General features: G+C 40.4%; 1 protein-coding gene and 1 non-coding gene across 2 annotated transcripts in view; both read left to right on the top strand.

Moving 5' to 3' along the window:
* Kdm3 (Lysine demethylase 3) overlaps positions 1-27,825 on the top strand; it is a 252,626-nt gene that overhangs the window by 221,664 nt on the left and 3,137 nt on the right. The window contains 10 exon segments of the mRNA XM_067352917.1: positions 3,132-3,261; positions 17,941-18,267; positions 18,269-18,412; positions 19,043-21,337; positions 23,683-23,905; positions 24,424-24,833; positions 24,972-25,179; positions 25,588-25,736; positions 25,927-27,379; positions 27,511-27,766. Of these exon segments, the coding sequence (XP_067209018.1) occupies positions 3,132-3,261; positions 17,941-18,267; positions 18,269-18,412; positions 19,043-21,337; positions 23,683-23,905; positions 24,424-24,833; positions 24,972-25,179; positions 25,588-25,736; positions 25,927-27,379; positions 27,511-27,766 (5,595 nt within the window).
* On the top strand, positions 25,780-25,854 carry LOC136999811 (small nucleolar RNA SNORD36). The gene has a single exon (XR_010890127.1). It is a non-coding gene; the product is annotated as a small nucleolar RNA SNORD36 (small nucleolar RNA).

Raw genomic sequence — 27,825 nt, 5'->3', positions numbered from 1 at the left:
GCGAATATTGATAACGACGACAAAATGTTTACTCGGTTGACTATCTGACATTTAAATTTTTATTCTAACAATGTCAAGCGACGTATTTTGGAATTTTTAGTATTGTGTTGACTTTTTTTGTTGACTATTTTACTTTTCTCTTCATGTCGACAATGGTCTGCGACATTATATATGATTTTGGAATTTGCAGCATTGTAATGACACGTTATGCGTTCCAAGAATGCATGCATGCGCGCCTCTTCGGGTGTAGAGATCTCCTGGAAGTGCCTCGTCTCGTTTCTCTCTGCTTCGCCAGCTACTCTCGCTGCTGAGTTGCATTATGTCGCGCGTATTATGCACGTTGTCGTGCAATCTCTTCCGAAGAACGAGCATGCATGCATGCTTAAATGCGTCAACGGGATCTGCCTTTTTTCCTAATAATGCATGTTATGCAGGATGTTTCTCGTAAGACTTACATTCAAGAACGTGTCTTCGCTTAATATATATGAGCATATTTTTCATATTAATTTAATGTTAAATAGTTTACTTCATTCATTTACTTTAATGTTATCTCGCGTTAAATTGCAAACGTTTAAAATTAAAAAATTTTTTTAAATTTTTTAAATAACTGAACAATTTAAAATCTTATTGTTGGACTCACAAATTTTGAATATTAAATAAGTGATGTAATCACAGAATAAAACAAAAATCGGCTATTAATTTGTCAAACAATACAAACAGAATTGACAAAATTTGGCAAACTTTATGAAAGTTAATTTATGTCGCATTACATACGTCACATATCTGTATGTCTATTTTCATGCACGTGACGATAAGAATTATCTTCGAAAATTGTAGTTTTTAAGTTTTATTACGTGAGCTATTAAAAGTATTAACTTTATCTGACGAAATCGGACATTTGCCATTCGCTGAACATGCAACCGAATAACAAGACAGTGTGACTCAATTACCCAGCTTTAAAGTTGATGATCTAGGCTGCTTGCAACATTCGTGACCTCGGAAAAATGTCACAGCGCTAGATAACGAAGTTGACGAGCGAGCGAAGAGTAATAACGCGATCGCGCGTAATTGCGTTTCGGCGCCAGGATGTAAAACATGATGTAGTCAGCACAAGGCGAGTAGATAACTCCGTACGTTTACACAACTGCAATGATTTGCGCTTTTAAGCGCATTTTAGTAACTGACGTCGCAAATATCGAATGCAAACAGAGAGTGCCTTCTGAAAACCTAGGTTTGCAGGTAGAAGAAAACCGGCGAACGAAAAACATTTTTTAATTTCATTTAAAAGCACTTTTAGGATTTTGAAATTTCTGGATTCTTTAAAATTCTATGAGCATATTTTCACTTCATCTTCGCGTCAGCTTCTTTTTCGGTTGTAGTATACAGTTTGTAGTATTTGTCAAACTTGTTGAATAGAATTTTTCCCTTAAAAGGAAATACATAAATTGACAGAAGAACAACCTTTTTTTTTTAGAAAACTACCTGAGTCGGAAATCTTTTCTAGAACAGTGTCAGAATACACCGCACTTGCTCGCGAAGATAAAAGAAGTAGGAGAAAGAGAAACGAAAGAAAGAGAGAGAGAGAAAGATAGAGAGAAAAAAAAGATATGTACGGACGTATTTATCGCGCGCTCGAATCCCGCGCGTGCATTGTAAGGTCCGCCGACCGAGCGTGCAGATAAACATGCGCGTTGCGCACGTAACAGTATAAATAACTTGCGCAAGCGTTAATGAATGCTTATCTTACCCCGCGCCCCTTAAAAAGTGGCGAGATAGATATACCAGCCAGACGCTGCGTTTTATTATCTCCGTCGTTGTGCACGCGCGCACTTGCGTTGCGTTTGTACGAAACGAGCGAATTTCCTTGCGCAGAGTGCAAGAAATAAGAGTGATGCGTAGCAGGGCAAATCCTCGAAGACTGTACGCAAGTAGCGTAGATAAACGTTGAGTGAAATAATGGTACATCGCGGGAAAATAGATGTTTCACATGTTTTTATCTTGATGATGTAGAATCATATGTTCCTTTTTTTTCTATGAAGTAATAAAATACGACTGTATAATTATTTAATGAATTTTATGAATTATTTTCATAAATTCTCCTCTCTGTGTTCCTTGGGAGTAGAAAAATGTTTACGCATCAAGGGTAGAGTTGAGAATCTCTCACAAATCGTAAGGGGAATGCGTATATATAACGGAAAAACAATGAATTTTGACTAAATCGAATAACAAGAACAGCTGACGGGAGTTTATTGCCCCCGGCGAAAGGGCGAGAGCGATTCCCGTATTTCTTCTTCCGCTTGCGTTACGCTATTTGCGATTTCCGCCGGCGTTGCGAACAGGGGCCGTAGGGGCGGAGATAAATCGATAAGACATGTGAATGCGAAGCGGCATGAGAATGGCCGAGTTCCTTTACGGTCGTATAAATTGCACGCGCATAAATTACGTCTGTCGTTTAAGTGTTATTGCGGAACGAAGTGTATAAAGACGCTCAAGCCTCGTGGCGGGGCAAGGTCGCGTTATTTTTTCACTTCGCTGTTTCGAACATCTATCTCGATATTTAGAATAAGATTTTGAGATTCTTTCGGATCTCTTCCTATTGAAAAAATAGATGAAGATTTGATTAATTAAGTTATTGTGTAATAAAATGATAATATATGTTTATCAATTGATCAGAAAGTTTTCTTCGAATTTTTAAGAATGAAAGGCGAAAATTCTAAAGAACTTTCTGATTAACCAAACATTTTATACGCATTTTTATATAAATTTATAATTAAGCATTATAAGAGAAATTACTATGTTTTTTTACATGTGAAACATAGTAAAAATTTTCGATTCGCGGCTTTATTGTCCACAGTTAATGTCATACATAGTAATTTTTTATATAAAATTTTCTCCGTGTAGTTAAGATTATAAACTATAAAAAACTAAATTTAAATCTATTAAATTGCCCAAGGCTGCAAACTGCAGCTGGATCTAGAAATAGAAAATGGATTCACCAAGATGTTATCAACGAAGCGCTATAAATCTACTCTTAATTGCCAGCGATCTCGTAAACTGCGGATTAATTTATATCCATCCATATATTGCATGATGTAACAATAGCTCTAAGTTTTCTTACTTTCTTTTTGCAGGGATCGGCGTGAAGTAGAGGTACGCGAATTGGAGAAGGCCAAAATGGACCGGGAGAGACTCGAAAAGCAGCGGGCCGAGCAGGCGGTTCACAAGCACTTCGAGGAGTCCTTTAGATTGGCGCAACAAAAGGTTAGTGCTCGAACTGTACTGTTCATTTTTGACCTCTGTAAAGTTGGCAGTTCTGTGCTTTTTGAGCCTTAAGGATAATCGTTAGAACTCGTGAGGGAGGGAGGGGGGATATACAGGACTCGCAACAGAACTACTGATTACCGAGAAAAATTCTTAGCCCAGTGGGACTTAGAAATTTTTCGGGTCCGTATAATTTTAACCATCGAAAACTTTTTTATTTTGCCTCGGAGCACTTCGAGTATTAATAATTATCGCTAGAACTCCTCGGGGGGCATCCAGAACTCTAATTATTTTTTTCAATTTAAAAAAATGGGAAACCAAATTTACAGAGGTTCGTTTGTGTCCGATGCGACACTTTTTACACTATACAATAAGTAAACTACGACTCGTTGTCACTGCACGTGGTCACTGCACATCCATTGTAAAAATAAATAACGATGATCCACACAAATTTCAACGGAACGACGAACGATGATGACACTTCACTCACTATCGTTGGTTATTCACGCGAAATTTTGACACAAAAGGTATCCATCCTGTTTAATGTCCGTTAATTATTACATCTTCTCTTATTTCCGAAATGGAGCACCCGTTCTCTTTCTCCCGAGTCTAACGAGTTAATAACGAGCAGGCTCGAGTTTCCTATTTAGGAGCGTGCTTTTTGTTTCGCGACGAGATCGTTACTGCGCTGTTCTCACAGGCGGTTCTAAAAAGTTAACAAGAAAATGAACAGCTGTTCTGCTTCGAAAAAGGCCAGTGGATTACTGACGTAGGTAGCACTTCTCGGCATTCAGCAGGCGTACCTAACGTATTCTATAGACAAAAAATGTTACTCGCAGTAGATTTTTTAAATCCAGCCAATAGCGATGGAATAGAACGGTTTTCGGAACCTGCTGTTCTTTGTCCCCCACCCTGTATTTTGCAATGGACCAGTAATTTTCTTGCAATACGTTGAAATGGACACTAGTGAATACTTTAAATAAACGGATAACAAAAGAAAAGGTAGAAGGGATTTTGTTCTTGATTCTCTTTACCTTATAGGAAAGAATGGGACAGTTCCGGAACACTACTTTGCTATTGGCTGGATTTAGAACTTTTACTGCGAGTAACATTCTTTGTTAAAATCCAAGTTAAAACCCAAGAACCTTCTCCTTATGGAAAATTCCATTTCAAGTTTTTTCGGTTTTCTAAAACTTTCCGTTCATATTTCACGTAAAAGTACTGCCAATTTCGTAAATTTTGACTCCAAAATTTATATCGCAACGACTGCACGTTATTTACACGTGATTGCAGTTATGGCATATGACGCTACCAAACAAAAAATGGCTAAAAAAACTACAATATTTCTGTAGCACTATTCTGTATTGATTTGTGATATTTTTTATACTCCGACATCCGCTGTGATTCTTTTATATCGCAATTTTTATTGCATTCCACAAGCCTTCTACGCACTCGTATTCGCATTGATAACTGCGATAACGCGTTATCAGACCAATATTCGTCGCTCACATACATGATAGAACGTTGTATGATTTGCTTTGAGAAATCTTCGAGCTCAAGTCGAGGACGAGTTCGCACCTTCGTAAGTTCTTTGTTCTTAATTCTCGCGAAGTTCGTTGTTTAATTAGCGGAATTGTGAATTGGTGTATCATATACGAGTGCAAGAAAGACAATCTAATGAATAGACTTTAAAATGATTTTTATGAAACAAATCGTGGTGTGAAAGTGAATTAAAGATAGACGATGTCTTGGCCATTTTGCAAGAAAGATTGTCGCTGTTCTCTTTTACAAATTTGGTGCTGCAATTATCACCGTCATTTTAAAATCCGTCAGGTACAGTTAATCAAAACTTCATGTTTTCGAAAATTCTCGTCGATTTTAGTATTACAAATTTTATTACTTGAGAAAATTCCACATTTTTATCGAATAAATCCTTCTAAAATTTTAGAATAAATTTTATATTTAACCTTGAGAGAGCAAAGTATCTTAATGGACTTATTTTGCATCATTAAATTAAAAAAAAAAAACTAATGCATATTTTATTATAACTTTACATATGTAATCTCAGGTCATTAATCTGTTTTCTTTAAAATAAAATTTTATAAGAAAGTGCTTCAAGCTTTGTTCACTTAAATGAAGAGCAAGATAAGGTTCATTCTAAAGTGTTTTTCTTGAACGTAGTCCATGTATTCATGATATCACGATATCTGCATCAAGGTTGGCGGATAGGTTGTGGCGCAGTCCATCGGTGCATTGTTTGATAAGTGAGACGGGTGCGATTAACGCACTTGCGAACGCACAATAGCAGGTTCATTTCGTACGTGGCCCCGCGATCGACCTTGGCACTTTGCCACAAGCCACCGTCAGCGGGTCGTGACGCGCATTTAGCACATCCGAGATTGACCAACGATTTCAGTGAAAAAAACGCGCGGGATAATCATGCGAAGAGAACGTGAGCGTGAAATTTCGCGAATGAGAACGGGAACACCTCGTTTTCAAACTTCTTGTGGTTATTGCCCGCATATTAAAGATTAAAGATATCGAATTTTATGAATTTGAAATGTTAAAAGAATTCGAAGAATACGTCTGTATTTAAAGGATTAATATATAATAGTAATATAACACATAACACGACCGAGAAACTGCATTTCGGAACCATTAGAAAACCGTTAAAAAATTCAAAGATAGCTTAAGGTGCACGCAAGAGAAATGGAACAGAATAGTGAAAGCAATAATGTGAACGAAAAGATTTCCAACGTTTACTCTTAAACGAAAAGTGCCATTTAGCCTCTTGTTTATTTTTTATTCTATAATTGACTTGGGAAAGACTAAAGATATGTTAATTGTCCATTATATAATTACAAAGTATTAATTATGCAGTACAAAGTATTAATTATGCTGATAATGTAACATATACATTCGTTGCACTACAAATACGTGTCGACGATGCAGTATATATTAATTAGGTTAAGAATTTTATTTTCTCATTCCTTCTTCGATCTTATTCACAAAGAATTGTACCGCAAATTATCCTTTCCACGTACATATCTTATGTAGCATCGTTTGAAAAACATATAATTCTACAGTCAGCGGGTATAAATCTTACGGTAAATTTCGCAATTACTGTTATTAACAGGGTAATTAATTTCACCGCACGGAAATACGCTTTTATCGAACTTTGCGAATGACAAACGGACGCGGTGTTCTGACAGCGGACGTGGAAAAAGGAGGTCACCGCCGATAGTGATATGGGAAGGAGTTACGCGCTAAGTTACAGCCGTGTCGATCGTCGTCGTTGTCGATCCCGAAACTTTCGCGCTATTTGTCATCGGCAAACCGGTTCGACTCGCCTCTTTCTCCTCCTCCTTCCGCACCTTTATATATATATATATATATATATATATATATATATATATATATATATATATAATATATATATCTATTTTTTTTTTACTATTCCCGGCACGAACGCACGTATGCATACATACGCGTTATACATACGCGTGCGAACGTTCCGTGAGTATCATTTGCAATGCAAAACTCGGTACGAAGGTCATTAATTATGTACTCCAGCGGTACGCAACAATGAAGTTTGCCGGGGCGCGCACTTGGTGCAGACTATGTTCGTAGATTTTCTTCGCTACATTTTCGTAAAGAAAAATTGCTTTTAAGAGAACACAAACAAGACTCAGCACACTAAATCTTGCGACATAGCGTAAATGCTTGAAAAAGCACCGCGCGTTAGATTGTAAAATTCTCGATAGGTGAAAAAATCTTTCTTGAATATAACGAAAATAACTTTTAACAAAACGGAGAGGAAAACGGTAAAAAAATTAAAAGTTTACAGAAAAAGGAGAATGCTATTTTTTGTTGGTTGTGATTTTAAAAGCATCTTAAAAGAAAGTGGCTAAAATATAGTCTACGATGGTACAAAGACACTTTTAAACTTTTTAGTGAAAGAAAAGATAATTATAAGGAATATTTCGTTGAAATATGCAATGATGTTCCAATAGAATTGTAAAATGCAAATATGTGATAGTGAATATTTCAAAATAATTGAGTTCAATTATAATATCTATTTTCGTTTATAATAATAATGGAAATATAATTTCGTTATTTGATTAAATATTCATATTTCGGATAAACTGACTTTTATAAGCTTAATTGATATTAGTTAATTAATGATTTACTTATAATACTTGTTAATTTATAAGAATGTTCGATCAAATTATAATTTCCAGGAAAATTTTTTAATCTGCTTACAACATTTTAGAATAGATTGAAATATAAGACACTTGTAATATTTCAAGCCTAACAAGCTTCAGAGTACACGTATCTTATAAAGTTCAACGCCTATAACTAGCAAACTTTATGGACATTCCGGTGATATAGCTGTAATTTATATACAATCATCACGCGCTTAAAGCTTATATTTTTGTTCAAAATCGAAATCTGAGACTTCTACTTTCGACACTTCCGCCTCCTCTCTCCAGACATTTGTCGCTTACGTAAAGTTATGGTATGTTCCGAAAGAGAAACGAGAAGCATAAATTTTCGCTATGCAACGTAAGCATAAACCATGCAACGTAGCGCATCCGCAATCGTCTTCCTTTAGGTACGTGTTGTAGCTGCACTCGGAATTTCGTCACGTTCCCTTGGCTTCGCCGTTAGCGTTCATTCGCCGTGAATTCGCTCGGTACCCACGCCTTCTAATCTCGTGCGAAGTTAATTACCGCATCGTCCACATAGCTGCGTGTACATCTGTATGCGTGTGTGTGTGTGTGTGTGTGAAAACACTCCGGTCTTCATCTTGACGCATCGTACGCGCACATAAATACCGCGTCTGTCTCTTTCTCCTTCTTACACTCGCGTACGTGCATGTGCATGTGCATTCGCCCGTTCCGCGTGTGTCATGCACACGTGCACGCGACCGACCAGTCTGGCGGTACAGTTATCCGTAATATACACGAAAGCAAGTCGCGCGCTCTCGTGTAAGCAGGTCACACACATCGTCCGTACATATGTACACGTATATAATGGCGTCGTGTACCATATGCGCCGCGACTCGATACATATATGCATTAGAGGGAGAAGACCATACACACGATGGCGTAATACGACGAGCACACACACATCGCCGTGCTGGAAGCCGTGTGTCCGTAACGGATGGCGTTAGGCGGATTAGTTCGAGTCGAGTTACGATCGCGCGCGCACACACACGGATGTGCACACGTATTATACACGTATGCAGCGTGTGGACTCTAATCTCGTTTGATCGCGTGTTATAGCGCGAGGGAGGGCTCCCCTTCTTGTACGGCGCGGGGCGCAAATTGGGCGATCCGTTAGATATATCCGCTCACGGCGTATTTTCCCGGTCGGCGACACCGCGTGTGCAATTGCAAGGTCGCTCATCGCGCCGCGCGTAGAGGTTGCGATATCTTTGACTGCTGGCACATGCAACACGATGTTGCACCGTTCGAGTATTGCAGCCGCGTACCTCGAGCGAGTATGCGAGCTTTGCGCAATAGCGCGATTAACCGGTTGTGCGTGTAATAAAATAAGCGACAAAGAAAAGAGTTCATTTATTAAAATCTATTATGCTTCGCGATAATTCCTTTCCGAGCAATTACTCGTAAATGAGCACGACGAGCAAAATAAATTAATATATATCTGTAACACAATTAGCGTTATATGAGATTTGCAATGTAAATGCTACATTTAGGATATAAAAGTAGTGGAAGGAATTTAATAAGCGCTAAAGATAGAGTTTTAATTTTTTTAAATGTTATAGCAAAAGAGATAAATGCGAAGAAAGAAAGAGCAAGATGGGGAGAGGAAGATGATGATGATAGAAAGCGGATGTTGAACTCACGTTTGCACATTATTACAATTCTTAATGATGATATCGTCCTCGTCGTCGATAACGTTTTTATTTTATTTCAGCACATGTGTTGTAATAATACGCGTGCACACATCACTGCACGTTATTATCAATCGTATTTTATCTTCTCGCGATGAATAATGAAATAATTGACATCAGTTGTCTAAATTGAAGAGTGAAGGGCTCTTTGAGCCCGTCTACAAGAGACCGCCAAACCTTGATTACGTTATTCCTCTCGCGCGTTATATCGTTGCGCAAGACATCGGTGAGTCAAGGTTTTCGGGCCGGCTCGAAGTGCCATGCCGGCTGAAAATTAATGACACAAGTGGTTTTGAAGAACGGATTCGCGTACAGCCGGCGCTTTATATAATTACAACATTACTTCGCGGACCTCGGGAACAGGTTTTCCTGACTCGGAAAAGGATGAGACATCGTTTGCTAGATCGATACTTCAATATGCGCACTCGCTGCATGCTTGCTCTTTGTAATTTAGCATATTTCTTCGCGAATCTGTTATTTTTTTTATGCGAACAAATGCAATTTTATTTTGCAGAACTAAAGTTTGTACAAATGTAGACGCGCGTTCTACTTCGAATTCTTATCATGTGAAAATAGAAGGAACAAGAATTACGAGCTGTTACAGTTGCGATAATATACATTGTGCTGGAATATTTAGAATCTCATTTATTATCATATTACAAAATTACAGTCTTTCATTAATTTCTCACAATACATATGCGGCAGTTAGCAACTGCAATAGTTAGCGCCGCGGTAATTGCGCGATATACGCGTCGAGATCGAGAGATCAGATATACAAGATGAATTTTCTTTTACAATGCGCGCTTGCAAAGTGTGCGCAAAAACTCGTACAATAATCGTCCCGTATGCCATTGTGCGGGCTGAATAGAGACACACAATAGGAATTCAAAGATCCCGTTAAGCATCCGGCAATGAATAAGTAGCGCCGTGTGTGCTTCGCGCGCGCGCGCGAAGACTGGTTTATACTGGTTTGTCGTTTATTATTTACCGATCATCTGGTATCTCTATATTTTCTCCAACTTCTCGAACGAAAGTGCGAGAATGATACACAAAATACATTCAATTCTTCGCGATCTGAATGCAGCCATATCATTCGCGTAAGACGTGTCTTTTTTTGTCAGGACAAAAATAGAAATTTAATATTTAATTCAACAAAGACGATCGGAGGTAATTAAGTTTTCGCTGAACAAAGCAAGCTTCGGATTTATCGCGGGGTATACATTTTGAATTTTGACGCAAAGCTTACAAAGCACTATCTGTATGTGCCAGTGAGATGATAGCGCAGTTTCGCGAAGGCGATATTAGAGTGGAAGTGTGTGTAATCAGCGTTCCTCGTGCCGAGTATCAGGCACATAAGAAGCCTTCAGGCTTCTACGACGGTGTCGTCAGCGAATTTAGCCTCTTATAAACCTCCTGGCGCAGCTTCTTTTAAATTCGACGCAGTAAAAAATTCTGCATTGAAGAGATTGATAAATGCACATACATTATTTTTAATTCCAACACGAAGCAGATTTGAAACCGCTCGCGCGTATTGCGCGAGGTGAAGATAACAGTGAAAAATGCACAGAACAAAAATACATAAAGATGACATTACCTTATTATTTTTTAAATTTATGAGAGTTTAATTAAGAACTTTATACTCAAAGCTATATATATAGTTCTTTGTTAAATGTTATCTAAGTGTAAAATCTCTCAAGTATTGTATGCTTCGTGCACTTGTAAATTCTACAAATTTTGCAGATGATTGATATATTTTATTATCAATCATGTCTGGAGTGTGTATAATTATTTTTTTGCGAGATAAAAAGAATATTCCAAGAATACTCGTTGCAATAAAGTAATTCATCGTTGATACAAGATGAGAAAGATTTAAAAATAATCTCAACAACCGTTGCGTCGTTAAGTGGTAATTTCGGTTCGAATTCCAAATGATCTCTTGATCGTATTCGAATCGTAACTTCATCCTTCTGCGTGCTCGTAGGTCGAGGACGAATGTACAGGTGAAAGGCGTGTACGGCGTGTTGTTTTTTTTCTCTTTTTTTTTATCGTTTCGACGTCGAGGGTCCGCGTAGCCATAAAAGTAAGCCGAATGGCTCCGGTTATTCGCCATCTTATCGAGAATTATCTTACCATTATCTGTTTGCTGGCGGTGTAATATTCTCGCGCCGTCTATAAGACGATAAGATAGCGCGCTGCTCTATATATGCTTTATGCAATGCGCGCGCGAAGATTTCTGCGAATTCGGCCACGCTTCGATTTCGCGCGCCATCGAGTTTTACGTGCGTCCGCGCAATTTTTGCAGCCTCGCGAAATATAATTTGATCCCGGTCGAAATGATATCGGTTTCATTTTCCGCCGAGCACACTTAAAAGTCGGGTTTCGCCTTCGGTTTCGTAGTAATTCCGACTAGCGTGCATTTTGCAATGGAAGTATTATTGTCTCTGCGCATTTGCGTGGAAATGGCGACGCGGAGGCATTCCGGAATAATTTACGCCGCGACGCCGGCTCGCGGAGCTTTTTGGTACGCAGCGCCAGAAAAATCGCTCAAGGAAAGCGAGATCGGGTCTTTCTCAAGCTGTATACGCTTACATTACATAGTTATGCATTATTTATACATTATTCATCGACACGCGTACGCGCGTTGATTTATATACGGATCGCCGTCTCGCATACATCGCGATATCAAAGAATTTTTAATGTCGCGCTATAGAATTTTGCATTAATATAAATTGGTATGAATTATTCAGCGTAATGAAACTCGCTCGCTTCCGCCTGCGTTTCTCTACCTGTTGCAAAATCATCGGTGTATCCCCACTTAAGAGATTAATCGCAATTCGAGGTAGCGGTAAATGATTTAATGAAGCCTTGACGCTCCGTGACCCGCGCGATCGTCATATCGATGATCGATGAGCCATTATCGCCGATGTTTACCTTAGCGGAACAAAAGCAATTTCAAATTGCTTATAGCAGCGCGGATTCCCACGATAGCGTGTTTGTCCACATATCGATCTATCGGTCAGTCTATTATAACTCCAATGATGATAACGTGTGCCGCTGTTGTTATGATCGATAAAACACGCAAATGTTTATTCTGCCTTCGATTGTTGCCCGCAGCGTTGTTCGATGACTGATTAGCGGCTGATAAATGTTGTTCTCGTCGCATAATAATGATACGATTCTTATCTGCTTTGATATAAATAAATTCGCGGAATACTAAAACTACAGATATCAGGCAGATTGTTGCGAAAAACGTAATCACGGTGATCTCTAAGAGATCGACGACGATTACAATTGCGATGCAAAGCGGCCATTAACGCTAAATTTAGCAAAATAGATTTATTAAGTTTTGTACTGTAAAATTTATTCAAATAAAATGTTTAGATTTGTAAATAAAAAACATTTAAATGAAACTTTTTCCGTCTTTGACAAGAAAACGGTGACAGCTTAGTGCCGCATGCGATGGGACTTTAACATATTGTACATTTTATACTCTTCTCTTTGCTCGGTTTCGTCAAATTGTAAGACTTGTCGGACCAGTATTTAATTTACTTTTTTATGTGAAAAATATTAGAAACTTGAAGTTAGAAATGAAATTGATACATGTAAAGATAGATTTTTTTCAAAGGAAAAGCTTTATGATTATGTCTCTTTGTCCACTTTCGTATATATCGGTAACAGGTCGGTGGTAGGCCTGCTATCGCAGCTATTCACAGTGCTCTGCGAGTAATAAATGACGCAGGTATTACGCAATACAATAGGGCGCACGATAGGAAGGGTGCCATGAGAATGATCGAAAAAGGGGGTTGTGAGATTTCTCCTTTGTGCATCGAATATTTCAAGTGGTCCTTTGCTTCTTATAAAAGCGATGTTTAATTGCGCCATCTGATTCGTCGAAATAGCCTGCCTTTGTTGTTGGATGTTACAGAAACAGAAGAAGGAGCTTGTGCAAAACGTAAATTGTTAGCGTGTTTCTATTTTGAAAGCGCATACACTCGGAACACGCTGAATAAACGTTGAAATATTTTCTCTCGCATCTTTCACAGTGACACGAATTGATTTCCGTTGGGTTTGTGCAAGGAATAATTTAATCGTGATCCTTAATCTATTAATACCGCATGCTTTGCTTCAAGGACACGCGCTACTTTCAGACGCGCTCGTAAAAGTGGACAACCAGAGAGGCGGTGCCGTTATAAATCGTCAATCCCATGCCGTTTGATGAATGTCCTTGATGGTAAAAAACCGTCTTCGGTCTCTCGTTATTACTCCGGGAATGTGTTTGAAGTTCGATCACGTTCACTCGCCGGCGCGATTTCCGATACTCTCGACGCGGCGCGCTAGTCCCGCTATGCGCGTAATATACTCGATTATTGTTGTGTCGATCGTATTACGAGACGACCTAAACTTTCCTTGAGTAATGACTCAGAGCTGCGCGCGCTATCTGCGCAAATCATTTCCTCTCTGTAATAACACACGCAATAAAGGCGCGCGCGATAAGCGAAGTAATCGGAGCGATGGCACGGAGGACGATATGAAGAAATTTATGGCGATGCGAGGCATTGAAGAGGGATAACACGTTGAATTCTTATCGTGATTTTAATTAATTCCTAAGCGCGCAACATAATTGACATTAGGCAAAATTTTATTATGTCGCATTTCACAACGGCGATAAGATAGTGAAAGTTAATATAGAAATCTCGACTTTTTATGAAGTAAGGCTTGCTCTCTCGTTATCGCCGCGTTATCTGTTTTATCGCAGTATGGCACGCTCTTCACTATCGCGATTACACGGTAGATGCTAATGCAAACTTTGCTCTGGATATTAGAAAGTTTTCACAATATTATACTTTGGATACGGCTAGCGTCAATGTCCCATGAAACTAGCTATGAATTACCGTGGCAATTTCTATTCTGAATTACATTATCGTTCACCGTAAATGTGACCTCGGTGTTTGCCGCCGGCGGTATTGCGAAACCCTCGTCGTGTGTGTATATATATATATATATCTATCTTCGAATAAAAATATAGCGAAAATTCCCTCGTAAGGGAGTAATAACGATTGTAATATGTACGCGTCGTACAAATGAGACGGTAAAAAAAAGCACACGCCTCGCGTGAGAAGTTAATCGGCGCGGGTTGAGAGTTCAGCAGGAGAAAGTCAACGAACCAATAGCGAGCGACACTTGATTGACTCTGAATGGCACGCCGCTTTTATTACGTGCAATCGGTCATAATCCGTCTCCGTTCCTCCCTTTTCGTCCTCGTCCTCTTCCCCGCAGCGATGCTCGACTTGCTCACCGCCGTTCTACATCATGCACGACACATACCCGGTGGCCTGCTTTAAATATAGTGCCGAGGCACTATACGTCATTATTGAAGTATAGATTGAAGACACACCGAGCAAGCCAAATTGCCATAATGTATCCCTGTCATTTGTTAAACGCAAATAGTAGGCGCAAAGTCATTCGGTGAGTCCGCGCAAGTTCGCGCGTTGTTACACGACCGAGTACGGTGGAATACGATTGAGAAAATATTATTTTATGTAAAAATATGTTTATGTTTCGTGAGAAACGTGATTATAATTCTTTTGCATGCCAATGATAAATGTGCGATATAAATAATTACGATTACACTCGTGCAAAGTTCCGAGCTTTTTTTAGATAAATGTTTTCAGCTATAGCGGTTTGACTCGCACATAATAGATATACATACAGCATGTACATAAACGTTTGTCGAGCGCTTTTAACGAGGACTTTACGGGCTTTTGTCGAGCGCTTCGCGTGCGTTGCATTTTCTTTTGTAACGCTGCGACGTGTCCATATACGTACGCTGATAAAGCGCACTCGAGGCAAATGACGCGAGCATCGAGGTAAACAGAACGTGGGTTGACATTTACTTGCGTCTCGATTAGCATAGTAAACCTTCTTCTCTCTTAAGCCTATAATTAGATTCGCAGTTTGCAAGCTCTCGCTCTCGACCTCGTCAAATCTTGTCTTACGCGACGTCGACGTCTTCCTTCGGTTTGACTCAAAGATCTTGAGGCGACCTTGACACGTTCTTTACTCGGCTTGAAAAAATTATGTACATATATATGAGTTATATTTTCTTTAAACAAAAATATTAGTTATTCAATTGAAGAAGTTTCATATATAAATTAGGAAAAATATAAAAAATTTCTTCTAAATTGGAGAATTTTTAGAAGTAAGTAAACATCGACTCGGCATGAAACGTGTTTCTTCAATTTCTCGCGCGAATAAATTTTAAAGACACGTACTGTATTTAGGGAAGAAGCAGTTCGAAACATATGAAATAAATGTTTTATTTATAAGAAAAAATAGTAAATAGGTTGAACTGCATATTTTGATGGATTATAAACTTATGGAGAAATTTTAACGAAGTGCTGTAAACTTGGCGAATATAGTAACTCGAGTAACTAGTCCATTTACCGGAATCTCGAATCCCGGGGAAAACAGTCGATACAATATTTACCATCTCTCTCTCTCTCTCTCTCCACGTCGAAGACCTGATATGCCGGTTACTTGATTACATTAATTTACAGCTTTCCAGTCGCTCCAGAAACGAGTTCCGTCGAGTTTAATTGACGAGCGTCGGCAGCGAACGGAAGTTGTTTGTTTGATCCTCCCGGAGAAGTTACTTAGTTACACGTCGAAGTTCGTTCGATAACTTCGCAAAGAGTGTGTTTTCTCAAGGTATCTTACGGTACTGTAGCATCAACGAAATCAGTTCGTCTCGATACAATCTCGCGCGACGTTTATAACACAAATCGTGCGTCTCTTTCTCTCTCATGATAGCAAGAACAATGTTTTAATTCACTTTTCCTCCTATCGATCTCTAAATTGCTCGGTAAACTTTTAATAAGACACGACGTAAATTGAAAAAAAAAAACCACAAAGATAAAATTTTGCAGATCAATCATCTTTCCATCCGCACTGTGTTAGTTTTGAATTAGGAAATAAAAAATTTTCCATCCATTACTTTAACTTGTGCTTTTTTTTCAATCGGAACTGCGATACGATTTTTTACAACGCGAATGTTTATCTAATCCTAAGTGTATGTACATGACATTATAACATGCGAATTGAAATGCGCGAGAAAAGATGATTTTATTTAAACACATCGAGTATCTTAATAGCTCGATGACACATGTGGAAAATCCCGGCAATTATGCGAGCGTTGTGTATTTTATTGGCTCCGCGCTGTGAAGATCGCGAGTCTGCGAGCATCGTGTCTGTGTCGTATATATTAATGAGATACGTCTGGCGAAGCATTTAGGGTAACCATGTGAACGGAACGTGATATTTCAGAAAGCAAGTGTGATTCGTTATTTATACATACGCGAGCGTGCATTATATTATCCGTAGATCGCAATTGGAAGCTATCGTATTTATGTCTTTTATCGCGTTCTTTTACTTTATGCACAAGGAACAATAATTACGTCTGTGTTTATTCATTATTTGCCCGACAATTGAGTGACGCTATGTCTCGACTATGTATTTGCATAACAATGGAATGTGACGGTAAACATTGACTTTGGAACGTACGTGGAAGATGCGAAAAATGCACAAATTTATATCCAGGATTTTTTTTATAAATATTTTGAATTGTTTTATACATTCTTATCATAACAAAACTGTATCAATTGCGCTATAATTCATTTTTACAAAAGTAAATTCCGGGTTTAAAACATTGATTAAAAATAATCTGTACAGTTATTTTGTTTTTCACAATTACGAAGTAGAAAGAAAGTCAATTTTGAATATAAATCAGAAACATTTCTAAAATGAATATAAAAATATGTAATATTATAATACATTTAGGCTGCAGAGCGTAGAAATATTCAAATTAATATTCATATACTTGAAAAACTTCTTGATAGATTGAATTCAATGCCTGAGGTTAATCTTTGATAGCTTTTGCAAGCTAAACATGAATATTATTCACAAATAAATAAGTAATTCCAGATATATAGATAGTCTTTTTATGTTTTATAATTTATTTATATAAGTAAAGCTTATACGCAAAGTTTAAGTTAGGTTTTATAAAAGTATATACAATAAGCCTAGGCATCTGCAAAATACGAAGCAGAATATTCATCTTTGTTTCATGTCGCTATGTTAATTTTTCATCGAGATAGGATTTAAAAAATTTGACACGTGCGCACCATTTAAATAGACGCGACGCGCGTGATGCATGTATGCATGTGTGCGCGTACGCATATTACATAACTATTACGGTACTACGATCAGCTGATCAATAGCTCGGCAATAGCAGGTTAGGTAGGTTACGGTTCTCCAGGTCATTGATTCATATAAAAGAGCGATGCTGTATTGTCGATTTGACTTAGATCGCCATCGCTCGGAATGTAATCGAAACGAGTTGATATGATTATCGATAATTTCGCACCGAAAGTCGCAGCGGGAAACAAATTTTATTTGAAAGCCAAAATACTTCCAACAAACTCAGAATTACTTATTTTGGATGAATGATTTCCGCGATACTCATTACAAAAATTAAATTATGTGTCATTTTCCAATGCACCGGATTTATAGTTTAGAAAGATGTGCACTGATTTGTGACGTCAGACCGTGTTTTTTTAATATATATGTCTTATAACAGTTTCTTACTTTCAATTTAAGGTAAAATGCTAAATACAAGAACATTTTTTTCACAAACAACTTTCTCGAAGAAGAAACAATTAGCGATAAGTGGCGAAAATGATTGGCAGTATTTATTGAAGTAGGTGTCTTATATTCAACAGAGAAACATGCAGTCGGTCTCGATGCCATGGAGCAACATTCTACCGGCGCCGGGAAGGGCACACGGAGCACCACCGCCACATCCGTTAACCGCGCACGCTGCTGCCGGCCATCACGGTCATCCTGGCGGTCCTCCAAGTGCGACCGCTGCCGCCGCCCCATATCCCGTGACTATAGCGCAGCAGCAGCGGGAAACGCTGGAACGGGAAGCGCGGGAACGCGAACGGGAAGCGATGCGGGATGCCCGTGAGCGGGAGCACCGGGAGCATCGAGAGCGCGAACACCGGGAGCGCGAGCCGGGAGCGCGAGCATCGGGAACGCGAGCATCGGGAGCATCGGGAACGTGAGCGAGAGCAGCAGCATATGGTGGTCGAGAGATTACATCGGCCGGTGGATACCAGGGAACACGCTGTTGTCGCGCAACAGAGAACCTATTATGCGCCGCCGGCTCAACAGGTACGCTGTCATACGTATGAAAAGTTTTACAAATATGTTGTAATCGCCGGATAAACAATCTAAACCAGGCATTCATACAAGATGCGGAAAGTTTGACATTCGTAGATATATTTCCACTCTTACAACTGAATCACCTCCGTCAAGTTGGCACCCCATTTTCGAAAAAATTTATTTTTTGTTAAAGTTCTGAATGTATCTCAAAGGCTTCGAGGAACAAAATTCCAAAAAATTCTCACCCCTCGGGACTGGGAATGTTTTCAATCGAAGAATTTTGATTATTTTATTGGAATTCTGGATAGCACCTTAAAATCCTAATGACATTTTTAATTATTTTCAACGGTTAAGATGTTATCGTTAATTTTATGATTGCGTTTTTCGAAGTTAGCAGCCCACAATTTCAGTAATGGATTTTTTTATTTAATTCACCAGATATTTCTAAATTTTATGAAGAACTCTAAAACTCTTTGAAGTGCATCCAGAACTTCAATAAAAAATTAATTTTTTCAAAAACGGAATGCCAACTTTGCAGAGGTAATTAAGTAAAAATGAATGTTACATTAGCGAAAAATGAAATAAATCAACATTAAACATATTTTGATAGGTTTATTTAGGAATTTGAATGTTTCTCAGGTATCCCGACCCTCAAGCGTACCCGGAAAAGTGGAATACCCGCCACCACCGGCGCATTCGCGAACGTCAAAGACATCGTTGCCAGTTGGCGCTCTGCACGAGAAATTACCACCGGTGGTGGGACCGTCACACGGCTCGCTACCGAAAGCTGAGCCGAACGTGAATCTATTCAACTATTCGTCAACGTATCAGACGTACATGCACGACATGAAGGTGAAGAGCGAGCAGGGACAGCCACATAAACTACCGAGCAAGAGTGGACTGGCCGGCGGCCTCGAGAGGGACCATCTTCACGGTAGAGAAGTTTTGCAGAATCCGCCGTCCCTACTACCAGATCACAAAAGCTCGGTGATCGTGAAGAACGAGGGCAGGGAGCTACCAAAGGCACCGGTGCCACAGCACTCGTCCAGTCCGAAGATGTTGCCTTATGTTCAGTCGGTGGGGCCACAGCACAAGTCGTACGAATACAGAAGCCCGACGCAAAGCCCTCATCATTTGCACTCCGCGCACTTGGACGGTCTGCAGACGGCGAAGAGCATCGCGCCGCCCGCGAACCATCATCGAAGCGGCGGCGGTGTGCCGACGGCGACGACGCAACTGTCGAGTCCGCATGGCCATCCACCGCCGCCGCCGCCGGCGCCGGCGCCGGTGCCACACTCGCACAATCCCCGTCAATCGCCGCACGCCCCGTCTCAACATTCGCATCAGCCGCCGCCGCCGCATCCGTCGCCGCCTGAACCGCGCTATCTCAGTAGGCCGGAATCTGCGAGTTTGCCGTACGGTTCAGCCAGGTCATATCCGTATCCGCATCCGCATCCGCCCACGGCCTCGCAGACGGTGTCATTGCATTACGCCACGCCGCCGCCGGCCGGCTCCAAGCCAAAGGTCAGTAGCCCAGCGCCGCCGCACATGTACGGCAAGCCTAACTCCGGCATCATGACCGGCACGCCGATCTGCCGTGCCTCGGAGCCGCCCGTCGCCGCGCCAATACCGTTGACCTCGAAGGCCGGCAGCTCGCCTTACCACCAAGTGCCTCATCACGGGGTGCCGCCGCTGCCGCCGCCCGCGCACAGCAGCCGTTCCATTTACGACAGCCGCGGCTTCGCCGGCTCGTTGTCGAGTACGAAACTGCCGCTGCCGACATTGCACGGTTCGCCGCCTACAGCTGCCTCGGCGCCGCTCTCGAGGCTCACCACTCATCCCGCTCATCCCGCGCATCTCAATACCAGTCCGCATCAGCAACCCAATCAGACGCTGCAACACGCGCAGCCTCAGATTACCACGGCCTTTCAGACGCAGCCGCTCGATCTCGGTGTGGAAAGACCGGGCTCGCCCAAGAGGAAAGCACCGACGCCGTTGTTGTGTGACAATACCAGCGGCCAGCCGGTGTCTCTGGAAGTCTGTAAGAAACGTAGAACTGAGGAACCGCAACCGTTATCCTTGCAGTGCGTCGGTCCGCCTGTTCTGTCCAGGGTGAGTGAACCAAGTCCGCTCATCGCATCGGCTGCCACATCCATCACCACTGTCGTTAATACCGCGGTGTTTCTCGCGCAACCGAACAGTCAGACAACGCAGGAGCAACGCGCACAGGTGGTGACGGCGGTGAGTCCGGCGCCGAGAACCGCCAGCGGTGACGGTTCCGTGCGACCCGCTAGCACCGGAAGCGTTTGTTCGTTGAATCCTGCACCAGTTAGCGCGGCACCGAGTCCGGCGCCTGTACCCAGTCCGGCGCCGTCCACAGCTCCGAGTCCTGCGCCAAGCGCGACCAGCGCGCCCAGCACGCCCGCCAAGGTGAACGCTAGCACCGCGGACAGCGAAAAATCCAACAGTCCGGCGCCGAGACCGCCGAGTAGCGCTAACTTCCCGGTGCACAAGCATCAACTTCCGAAGAAGGCGTGGCTGCAGAGACATTCGAGATGCGCGGACGGCACCGAAGACACCACTGGCATGGCCAGCAGTGTCCTGCGTCCGGCATCTTGCGTCATACTACCCCTGAATATTTCTCGCGAGACGTCGAACAGTAAGGAACGCGATAGTAACAATACCTCGTCGAATACGAATAACAGCAGTGCGTCGACTACTTGTTTACCGAGCGCAGTCAACTCGATTCACAATATCGGCAGCATGGCGGTCAATAGCATTAATAAAAGCAAAGTTTCCGGCAAAAGTGGTCGAAAACCAGCGAACAAAGAATCGTTGAATGGCCACGCTACCGACACCAGTAAGACCCCACAGGAGGATTCGTCCAGCAGCGACCCGGAGAGGAAGTCGCCGCCCAAGCGAAAGCCACCCAAGGTATCTATCTATACAGATCGCTCACAGTAGCTATTGTTGTTGCTGGAAGTTACTCTTGTTCGTAATTTGAAGTGTGTGTACATTGTGCTGTTAGTTTAGTACTTGTTTCTATTATAGTTTGCCAAGAAGAAGCCGCTATTGTCATTGAAACTTTCTTATTCGTAATTGTAAATGCATATAAATTCGCGTACTTAAATGGAACGGAATACCTTCAAGATACGTTCATTTTTTAAACGTTTCTTTGTTTTATTTCTTCACAGTATGTGAGAATAATTACTTATAAACGATCATTTGAATATAATCGTGTGCATTAAACCGACTGAAAATTGTTTATTGTTGAAAATTGTTTATAATAACTTGAGAGAATTGATGCAGTTTTATACTTTATATTCAATAGCGTGTCTTTAGGCAAGAAATCTCGTATGAAAAATTGTAGAAGCATGAATTTACAGTATCTTTATTTGTTATGCCACAGTTTTTAAGTTATTGTCGTAAGAAAATAATTCGGAAGCATCTATAATTTTATGTTATGACAGATATGTTATAATTGAATTCCTGGTTCAAATATTGTATTAATCCAGATGTGTTTGAACATTTTTCCTTTGTGTTTTATATATAAATAATGTTTTTAATGAAATATTAATTTAACAGACAGAAAACGATGTTTAAAAAATAAAAATTTCAAATATTTTTAATATTTGAATGAAATGTATTTAACATTTGTAATATATTAATTTAATATAATTTTTAATTATTAATTTTGAGTTATAAATTTAACTGCACTTTGCGTAAATGCTTATAAAATATTTCAAACTTAAAACATTAAATTTTTTTTTTGAAAAACAATGAGAATCTCTAGATTTAACTTGTAGGGCAGTTTAAATATCGCGCAAAAAGCGCCATTTTCTTACGTTAGTACAGTCGTATAGCGTGTGGTGAGATGAATCATTTCTAACGGACTTCTGCGCAAATCGTGCGAGTGCAAGTGTTTGTACGTACTGTTATAAACAATCAGTTTATTAGTTATTTCTTGGGATTTATACGATTATCATCGAATATTAATTGAGAATAATAAATTTTCTTCATGGATGCACGTCGTAAAGGGGTAAATATTATTGTTGCTTTAGATTTCCGTTTCAGTGGTCACCTAACCTCGATTCTTAGAATTGAAAGGCCATCGAATATTAGAAGACTCACACAGTAGCTTTGATTTCATCAGAAATTTTATAATAAATCGGGTTTTAATAATTATTTGTTTGAGATACTTCCTGATTTAAATATTAAATAATATTTTTGTAAATGTTGTGCTGTACTCTCTTACATGTGAAATTTTACAATAGAGAATATACAATGAAATGGAAAAGGTGGTTCGATACTCCGAAAAAATTTAAGACAACAGATATAGTTGATATTCGTATTGAGAAAGGCTTGATAAATATTGAAGAATACAAATCAATAACATACGAAACTGAAGACAAATTTAGTGAATTGGAGAATGTATGAATTTACATAATTGCAAATGATATATATTCATTGCAAATGTATGAATTTACATAATTATAATAGCTATTCAGATTATTTTCTGTTCTTTTGTGACAGTTTTTTTACGTAATTTTTAATTTTGCTAGGACTTGGGTCTAATGCACAATAGAGGAAATATTAGGAATAGGGATAAATATTAAATATGAGAAAATTGGAATTATTTTATTTCAAAACAAGAAAATAAAATGAATTAACGCATGAGTTAGGAAATAAGAATTAAAAATAATTGATCCATTCTATTTCCTTGTTTGAGAAATAAAACAAATTGCTTTTCCTCGATATTTAATATTGATTTTTGTTCCTAATACTTTCTCTATTGTGCGTTGGACCTTAAATTGATTCTTGAAAGAAATTTTACACTGTAATAACAGAAAATAAATACTATTTGTTAAATTTATATAATCTGGGAAGCAAATAAAGAGAACATTTGGACAAAATTAATTTTAATTTCTGATTAATATTGAAAATAAAGTTCTCAAATAATATTAAAATTGAATAAAAATAAAAATAAAAATTTTTAAATAAATATAATATTTTTGTATATAACAAATATAATATAATAGTTTTATAGATTAATAAAGAATGCAAATGTTACGATACATGATAATTGCTTAAATTATTCTTGCCTGCAATAGTATTATATAATTTATTAACTTTGCTTTAATTTTTAAATAGATTTTTGGATTTTGTGTGTTGAATGGTAGTGCTGAAGCAGTAGTGTGGCCGATTAGTGTAGCTTCGGCCAGTAGATGCGGCAAGAGCATGAACTTCCTGACTACTTAATAATCTGTGCCCTGTGGTAGGTAAAACGAAAGAAGGGCGCCGCACGAAGGCAACAAACGGCCGCGGAAGATCAGCGGAGACGGAAGGAGGATAAGCAAGGCGGCGGAGCTGGTGCGGGCAGCGAGTCTAGTAACGAGAGCGAAGCGGGTTCCGCCAGTGACACCAGCGAACAGTTGAGCTCCATTCAACCTGCATCGAGGGTTCGACATACTACGGCCAATTCCAACAATTCCTCGGGAAACGGTTAGTTTTGACGTAGCTTCTTGCTCTAAATGGTCTTCCCGTCAGGTGAACTAACTATTCACTTGCAGGGTAAGTGGTCCGCGTTCCATGATCGTATCGATTATTCCTTTTTCTAGAGCAGTACGAGAACTCAAGAGAATCAAGAGTGATAAGATTGATAAGCAGATTGAATGTCACACTAAATTCGTGAAATTTTATTCTCGCTATGCGAATAAAGATTTCGAATACTCTTGGATCTTTTACGTTTTTCAAGTTCACCGCAGCTTTGAATTTTTATAATTTGATCTCACGCACTCTTACCCTGTTCTCCAACTATGTTATTACACAAACGCATGTATACATTTTATATATTTTTAAGAAAACATGTACATGATGACAGTATAAAAAAAATTGACAACACACATGATATTATACACTTATTGTGGGCTTTTTAACACTGAACTATCCTAAATCATATAAAAATTGAGATGATAGCTTAAACTTTTTTGATGAAGCGTGATACACGATTTGTCACACAGGAAATAACAAAGAACCTAGGAAACGCGGTAGGAGACCAAAGACTACGAAAGGCAGTGAAGTAGGAGGCGAAGATCAACAGCCTCGTCAGAAGAAGGAACGCAGGGACGACAGTACCAGCGGGGGCAACAGTGGACCGGGTGGAAGTGGCGGGAGAGGCGATCCCTTTCGTAAACCACCGATATCGCAACTGAAAAAAACGGGCGAGAGCTGGCTGCAGGACGGCGCCTGTTTTGAAGTGGCTCCGAAGTTGGCCAAGTGCCGCGAGTGCCGATGGACGCCGCACCAGCGCTCTAAAAATCTTCCTCAGAATATCTTCTGCAGATTCTATGCGTTTCGCAGACTGCGTTACACCAAAAACGGACAATTAGCCATAGCGGGGTTCAGCGATCCACACAAGGATGCATCCGAGGTAAATTATTTTTTTCGGCGTGATCGATAGAGTCAATGGTCGACGTCACAGTCGTGGTGATTGTCACAGTTAAATTGTAACGATCTCATAGTCCGGAATGTATACTCTCACACGGAAACTACCGTTACAATGTTACAGGAAGATCTTCGATTATGGTTACCAGGAAAAGATAAAGATCAAGAGTCAACAGGAAAAGACGACAAGTCGGAGAAAAACGAGAAGGACAAAGGTGACCGAGAGGATCTAGACTTGGAAACAGCTCATCGATTGCTCCGGCAAGTTGGTGATCAATTCTGTGATCTTTTACATCAAGAAAAGAACGCTCTTCAAGAACATATGGCCGAAGGTAAGACTAGATTTATTTCTACTAAAATATATTTTGTGCACAACTTTATCCCTCATCCTTTTCATATTAATTAACGCAAATATATGCACATACAATCATACATAAGTAAATTCGTATCGCATGTTTTAATAAAGCTGCTTTATTGAAATTAACGTTATCGGCATCGTTAGGTATTTTTTTTTTTTTTTTTTTGTATATTTTATTCTTTTTTATGTATTACTTACATTGTAATTTTACATTTGAATACATATGTAATACGCAAAAGATATAGCATACTGTTTCACTTAACTGAATTCAACTAATCGTTATTTTTAAAATTATTGAACAGACTGCATGTTTGCTTGCATAACTTATTTTGCTCGCATGTTTTTAACGCTTTGCGCATCGATTGTGGTTACCTTTTGACAGCGAGTTCGGGGGTTATAGACGGAACAGTAGCGTGGAAACGAGTGATCCAAGGTGTTCGGGAGATGTGCGACGTGTGCGAGACTACTTTGTTCAACTATCATTGGGCCTGTGGCAAGTGCGGCTTCGTCGTATGCATAGATTGTTACAAGGTAAGATGCTCTGGATATTTCTTCGTCGAGTTAAAACACTAGGAATTATATGATGACAATAATTTATTTGAATGAAATATGATATAATATTTTCTCGAGCTTTTTAACACTGACATTAATATAAGAATACATTATAGGTTTTTTATCCGAAGATAGAAAATATATTAATGAAAAACGTGAATATATTTAGGGACGAAAAAATGGCACGATCAAAATCTGGGGCGAGAGTGGAAAGGACAGAGACGATTTCTCGTGGCTTCTGTGCACGAATAGACAAGCACACGAACCGGAACGGCTCATGCTCACGCAAATTATTGCCGGCGACAGTCTTCTGCGATTGGGTCAACGTCTGCACGAGTGTCGCGTGGAGTGGGGAATCGCGCAGCATTGCGCTTGTTCTCTCGTCATCCCGTCGCAATCCAACGAAATCCTACGAAACCTGATCAAAGGCGACTCCGTGCCCGTCCTCAATGGCAACGTGAAACAAGAGGTGAAAGAGGAGAAGAAGATAAACGAGTCTAACGGCGCGTCGGAGAGCAAGACGAACGGCGAAGACAAAAACTCGCCGTTGAACTGGCTAGCGGACGTGGCGCTGCAAAACCAGGACAAGAATAACGACAGTGGTTCGAGCTCGGACTCGGACGAGGATCGCGAGGGTAATTATTCGACATTGAGAGAGTTGCTAACAAAATCGAACAAGTCGAACGGCAGCGGCGGCTCCAGATCGAATTCGCCCACGAACAACTCGGGCGGCGGTGTGAATGCCGGCGGCGGCGGTGCGAGCAATAACGCCTCGCAGAACAACATCGCCAAGTCCGGCAAGAAGTCGAAGATGGACACGCTTGACGAAGTGATATCCAGCGTGATCGAGCACAGTGTGAAGAAAGAGAGGGATAGCGGTTTGGACGACGAGAAGCCGCGAGAATTGAAGCACTTCGTGCGACGTTACAAGTGGACGCAGCGCGGTCGAGAGCCGTTACCGATTAGAATTATGACCCTAACCGAGAGCAAGAGCCTCTATCCAGACGTACCGCATTCCTGGCTCTGCGACGGCAAATTGCTGAGGTTAAACGATCCCAATAACCCGAACAATTACCGAATCTTCCAAGATCAGTGGAAACGGGGACAGCCGGTGATCGTGTCGGACGTCGCCAAGGCGCTGGACATGGATCTCTGGCACCCGGACTCCTTCGCCCGCGACTTCGGCGACGAGAAGAACGATCTTATCAATTGCATGACCGGCAATCTGGTGCCGAATCAGCCGATGCGCAAGTTCTGGGAGGGATTCGAGAACTTCTCGAAACGGCTTAAAGACGAGCGGGGCAATCCGATGCTGCTGAAACTGAAGGATTGGCCGCCCGGCGAAGACTTTGCCGAACTGTTGCCGTCGCGATTCATGGATCTGATGAAGGTTCTTCCATTGTCCGAGTACACACATAGGAACGGCAGACTGAATCTGGCGAGTCGTTTACCCAATTGCTTTGTAAGACCGGATCTGGGACCGAAGATGTATAACGCTTACGGTTCCGCTCTTCATCCCAACAAAGGCACGACTAATCTTCATCTTGACATCTCGGACGCCGTAAATGTTATGGTGTATGTGGGAATTCCAAAAGACGGCGATAGTGAGGAACATGTGAAAGGTACGTGCAATTAATTAAGCATGATTAATCAATCGGAATTATTACGCTCGTACTCTATCATTGTCTTTTTCGAAGACGGTAGTTGAAATTCGTTCAGAAACTAATCGAATGAAAATATTCGTCGTTTACAGAAGCGTTGAGAGCGATAGACGAAGCAGGCTGTGATATTCTGACGCGTCGGCGTGTTCGCGAGCGTGGCGAGGCACCCGGTGCACTGTGGCACATTTATGCGGCGCGCGACGCGGACAAAATTCGCGATCTCTTGAATGCCGTTGCCTTGGAACGTGGGGCTCGCTTGGAACCACATCACGATCCCATACACGATCAGAGTTGTTATTTGGACGGACCGTTGCGGGAACGATTGTACCGAGAATACGGTGTTGAAGGGTAAGTGCTGTTTTTTTTTGTTTTTAAATAAATTATTTTGTAGATTGAAGTAGCTCTTG

This window comes from Linepithema humile, chromosome 4 (genome assembly GCF_040581485.1).
Source record: "Linepithema humile isolate Giens D197 chromosome 4, Lhum_UNIL_v1.0, whole genome shotgun sequence".
Lineage (NCBI taxonomy): Eukaryota > Metazoa > Arthropoda > Insecta > Hymenoptera > Formicidae > Linepithema > Linepithema humile.
Note: the sequence above shows the minus strand (reverse complement) of the source record. Positions and strands in the feature narration are given on the sequence as shown.